The sequence below is a fragment of the Calidris pugnax genome, unplaced genomic scaffold (genome assembly GCF_001431845.1).
Source record: "Calidris pugnax isolate Ruff unplaced genomic scaffold, ASM143184v1 scaffold558, whole genome shotgun sequence".
Lineage (NCBI taxonomy): Eukaryota > Metazoa > Chordata > Aves > Charadriiformes > Scolopacidae > Calidris > Calidris pugnax.
This window is the reverse complement of record NW_015093088.1, coordinates 164,111-168,707: the sequence shown is the minus strand read 5'-3', so window position 1 is coordinate 168,707 and position 4,597 is coordinate 164,111. Positions and strand designations below refer to the sequence as shown.

The following is a 4,597-nucleotide window of genomic DNA, read 5'->3' as shown; positions in this document are numbered from 1 at the left end:
GGGATGCTGAGCCCCGTCTGCAGGGAGGGCAGGAGCCTGGTGGGGCCAGGACGTGCCACAAAAGTCACACATGCCGCTGCGGGGGGGACAAACAGAGCCGCTGTTGGACCTGGCAGCTGCCTGGGCTTTGCCACATCCCTGGAGAGAGGAGCCCCCCCCTCCTCCAACACATTTCCTTCCCGCTGGAAGAGGGGTGGAAGATGGGTTTTGGAAAGGAGGGGGGGGTGTTCACCCTCTCTGTCACCCTCCCGGGGCTTCTCCACCGGCTGGAGATTTCATATCCCAGTGACCTCCCCCCCTCCCCGAGGCCTCAGACGTGCTGGAGATCAGGCAGCGCCTGCTAAAGCTGGGGGAAAAAAAAGAAAAAAGAGGGGGGGTTTGGCAGATTGACGGACGTTGGACGCGCCGCCAGAGCTCATAAACTGCCTTCCCTGGGGAATGGGGGCTAAATATAGCTGCGGGAGGGCAGGCAGGAACGGGCAGGGACGGGGCTCGCAGGCAGCGCTGGAGGCTGCCACCCCAAAATCCCACCCTGGCCCAGCCGATGCAGGAGGATTTTGGGATGATTTTGGAGAGATCGGGGCCGTGGGGAGGGGGATGGAGGCATCTGGAAGGAGGTGAAGATCAGGGCAGGCAGAGGAGAAGGGGGGAGGCTCGGTGCCTGCCCCGAGGACCAGTTTGAGATGCACCACCCCGCTCTGCTTCCAGACATGGTGGCCACCCGGGTGGCATGGCATTGCCTCGGCGTCCCCTCTGCTGCTGGGGAGGGGACAGCAAGGAGCAGCCCCTTTTCCATCGGGGAGGGAAGTGGCAGGCTGGCATCTGGTGCTGATGAGAGCAGGGATGCTCTCTGGTGACGCTCTCTCTCTGGTGATGCTCTCCAGTGAGGCTCTCTGGTGATGGTGTCTGATGATGCTCTCTGGTGATGGCACCTGGTGATGCTCTCTGGTGATAGCACCTGATGATGCTCTCTGGTGATGGCACCTGATGATGCTCTCTGGTGATGCTCTCTCTCTGGTGATGACACCTGATGATGCTCTCTGGTGATGGCACCTGATGATGCTCTCTGGTGATGCTCTCTCCCTCTGGTGATGCTCTCTCTCTGGCAATGCTCTCCGGTGATGGTCTCTCTCTGGTGATGCTCTCTCTCTGGTGATGCTCTCTGGTGATAGCACCTGATGATGCTCTCTGGTGATGGCACCTGATGATGCTCTCTGGTGATGGTGTCTGATGATGCTCTCTCTTTGGTGATGCTCTCTCTCTGGCGATGCTCTCCAGTGATGGTCTCTCTCTGGTGATGCTCTCTGCTGATGTTTTCTAGCCACGTTCTCTGGTGACGCTATCTGGTGATGTTCTCCTGTGACGCTCTCTTTCTGGCGATGTTTTCTGGCAATGTTCTCTGGCAATGGTCTCTGGTGATGCTCTCTAGTAATGCTTTGTCTCCACCAATGCTCTCTGGTGATGTTCTCCAGTGAAGCTCTCTGGTGATGTTCTCTCATGATGCTCTCTGATGATGCTCTCTGGAGATGGCTCCCTATCTGGCACTGCTCTCCAGTGAAGCTCTCTGGTGATGCTCTCTGGTGATCCTCTCCAGTGAAGTTCTCTGGTGATGTTCTCCAGGGATGCTTTCTGGCGATGTTCTCTGGTGCTGTTCTCTGATTCTGGTGACGCTCTCTCTCTGGTGATGCTCTCCAGTGAGGCTCTCTGGTGATGGTGTCTGATGATGCTCTCTGGTGATGGCACCTGGTGATGCTCTCTGGTGATAGCACCTGATGATGCTCTCTGGTGATGGCACCTGATGATGCTCTCTGGTGATGCTCTCTCTCTGGTGATGACACCTGATGATGCTCTCTGGTGATGGCACCTGATGATGCTCTCTGGTGATGCTCTCTCCCTCTGGTGATGCTCTCTCTCTGGCAATGCTCTCCGGTGATGGTCTCTCTCTGGTGATGCTCTCTCTCTGGTGATGCTCTCCAGTGATGGTCTCTCTCTGGTGATGCTCTCTGCTGATGCTCTCTGCTGACGGTCTCCAGTGATGTCTGTGACAGTGATGGTGTCCAGAGATGCTCTCTGGCCACGCTTTCTCTCCGGTGATGTTCTCTGGCGATGCTCTCTGCTGATGTTTTCTGGTGACGCTCTCTGGTGATGTTCTCCTGTGACGCTCTCTTTCTGGCGATGTTTTCTGGCAATGTTCTCTGGCGATGGTCTCTGGTGATGCTCTCTAGCAATGCTTTGTCTCCACCAATGCTCTCTGGCGATGCTCTCCGGTGATGCTCTCCAGTGAAGCTCTCTGGTGATGTTCACTCATGATGCTCTCTGGTGATGCTCTCTCTCTGGCAATGCTCTCCAGTGATGCTCTCCGGTGATGCTTTCTATCAACTTTTTGTCCCCACCAATGCTCTCTGGTGATGCCCTCTGGTTCCCATGGCCGCAGTCCAAGCTGGCAGCACTGGCAGCTGGTCAAGGTCACACCAGCTCCTCGGAGGCGGCTTGGACAGAGATCTGACACTCCTTTTCACCTTGCTCTGGCCCAGCTTAATCCTTGACCTTCCGAGGCTGCCGGAGAGGGTGACAGTGAGGGATGTCACCTGCCCCCTCCCAGCCGGGATTAAACGGGGCCAGTCCCCACAGCTCGGGGGCTGCTGCGGTGTTGGGGGTGCTGGGATGGGTTTAACTGCAGGGATGGGCCTTGGAGAAGTGGGTTCCCTGCTGTCACCCCTTCTCCAGCCCCCTCCCCTTCATTTTCATTTGGAGACCCCATTGTCCCCCCAGCCATCCGTGGTCGCTCTTCGTGGCTGGGGGTGAGGATGGCACTGGTCAGGGAAGAGGTTTGAGGCACTGCCCCCCCTGTCCCCCTCTTCAGACCACCAAAGCTGATCCCCCTCTGTGGCTTTGCTCCCCAGGTTACGGCCATGCAGCCCCCAGCACGGATGGGGGGAAGGTCTTCTGCATGGTCTACGCCCTGCTGGGGATCCCCCTCACCCTCGTCATGTTCCAGAGCCTGGGCGAGAGGATCAACACCTTTGTCAAGTACCTCCTCCACCGCATCAAGAAGTGCCTTGGCATGAGGCGGGCGGAGGTCTCCATGGCCAACATGGTCACCATCGGGTTCTTCTCCTGCATCAGCACCCTCTGCATCGGGGCGGCCGCCTTCTCCTACTACGAGCACTGGAGCTTCTTCCACGCCTACTACTACTGCTTCATCACCCTCACCACCATCGGCTTCGGGGACTACGTGGCCCTGCAGAAGGATGAAGCCCTCCAGAACAAGCCGCAGTACGTGGCCTTCAGCTTCGTCTACATCCTGACGGGGCTGACGGTCATCGGGGCTTTCCTCAACCTGGTGGTGCTGCGGTTCATGACCATGAACGCCGAGGGCCGGTGGGGGCGGGGGGGACGGGGGGGACGGCGGCGGCGGCCGGCGGGGGCGGCTTTCGGAACGTCTACGCTGAGGTCCTCCACTTCCAGTCCATGTGCTCGTGCCTGTGGTACAAGAGCCGGGAGAAGCTGCAGTACTCCATCCCCATGATCATCCCCAGGGACCTCTCCACCTCGGACACCTGCGTGGAGCAGAGCCACTCCTCGCCCGGCCGCTGCCCGGAGACCCCCTCCAACAGATGCTTCTGCAACGCCCGGAGGTCGGCCATCAGCTCCGTCTCCACCGGCCTCCACAGCCTCACGGCTTTTCAGGGGCTCATGAAGCGCCGCAGCTCCGTGTAGCCCCCTCTCCAGCCCCCCTGGACCACCCCCCATTCTTGGCCAAGAAGGACCCTTTTTCTTGGTCACCGCAGGAGGATACCACTCCATGGTCACTGCAGGAGGACACCACTCCAGGGTCTGGCCTTGGAGGGGGGACACGGTGGGCTGGGGACCCCCATGGTGGGGGGGGACACACCAGGGGCTGTGGTCCTCTGCAGGGACTCGAGAGGGACACAGGAGCCTCGTCGACACGGTGGGCTGGGGACCCCCATGGTTGGGGGGGGACACACCGGGGGCTGTGGTCCTCTGCAGGGACTCGGGAGGGACACAGGAACCTCGTGGAGGCTGCCCCGAGCCCTCCCTGGAGGGGGAAGAAATGGGTTTTTGCTGGTTTTATTTTAATGTTTAACTTAAATTAATTCTATTTTATTTTATTTTGCGAAAAACCACTCCTCGAAAATGTGAAACTTGGAGAGCTGGAGAGGGTTTAACCTGATGATGGGGGGGGATGAAGTGTGTATGTGTGGGGCTGGGGGTACACCTGCACCCCCCCCACTGGGATACCTCTGTGCAAGTGGCTGGGGACCCCCAAGGCTGCCCCATGGCCACCCCACAGTAGCCCCACGGCCACCCCACGGTAGCCCAAGTGACTTTATGTGCCCCAGAGCCCTGGTGGGACATGGGGCCAGGAGGGACCTGGGGCCACCCACCGTGGCCAGCAGCGGGGTCCTGTCCCCTCCATCCTCTGCCTCCTCTGTCCACGGGGCCACCTGGGGGGGGGTGAGGGGGGGGAAGGCGGCAAGTCCCCGCCGGCGAGGGCTCATCACGGGCAAATCAGGCTAAGAGGGGCTTAGACGGAGCTTTTTCGACCATCGTGCACATCAGCCGCCCCCCCCCC

The 4,597-nt window shown here is 59.6% G+C and overlaps 1 protein-coding gene across 1 annotated transcript in view; it reads left to right on the top strand.

Moving 5' to 3' along the window:
- The window catches only part of KCNK3 (potassium channel, two pore domain subfamily K, member 3), a 19,120-nt gene extending 15,188 nt beyond the window's left edge, over window positions 1-3,932 (top strand). The window contains 2 exon segments of the mRNA XM_014962786.1: window positions 2,681-3,374; window positions 3,377-3,932. Coding sequence (XP_014818272.1) covers window positions 2,681-3,374; window positions 3,377-3,720 — 1,038 coding nt within the window. The 3' untranslated portion in view covers window positions 3,721-3,932.
- Window positions 3,933-4,597: the final 665 nt, after the last annotated feature.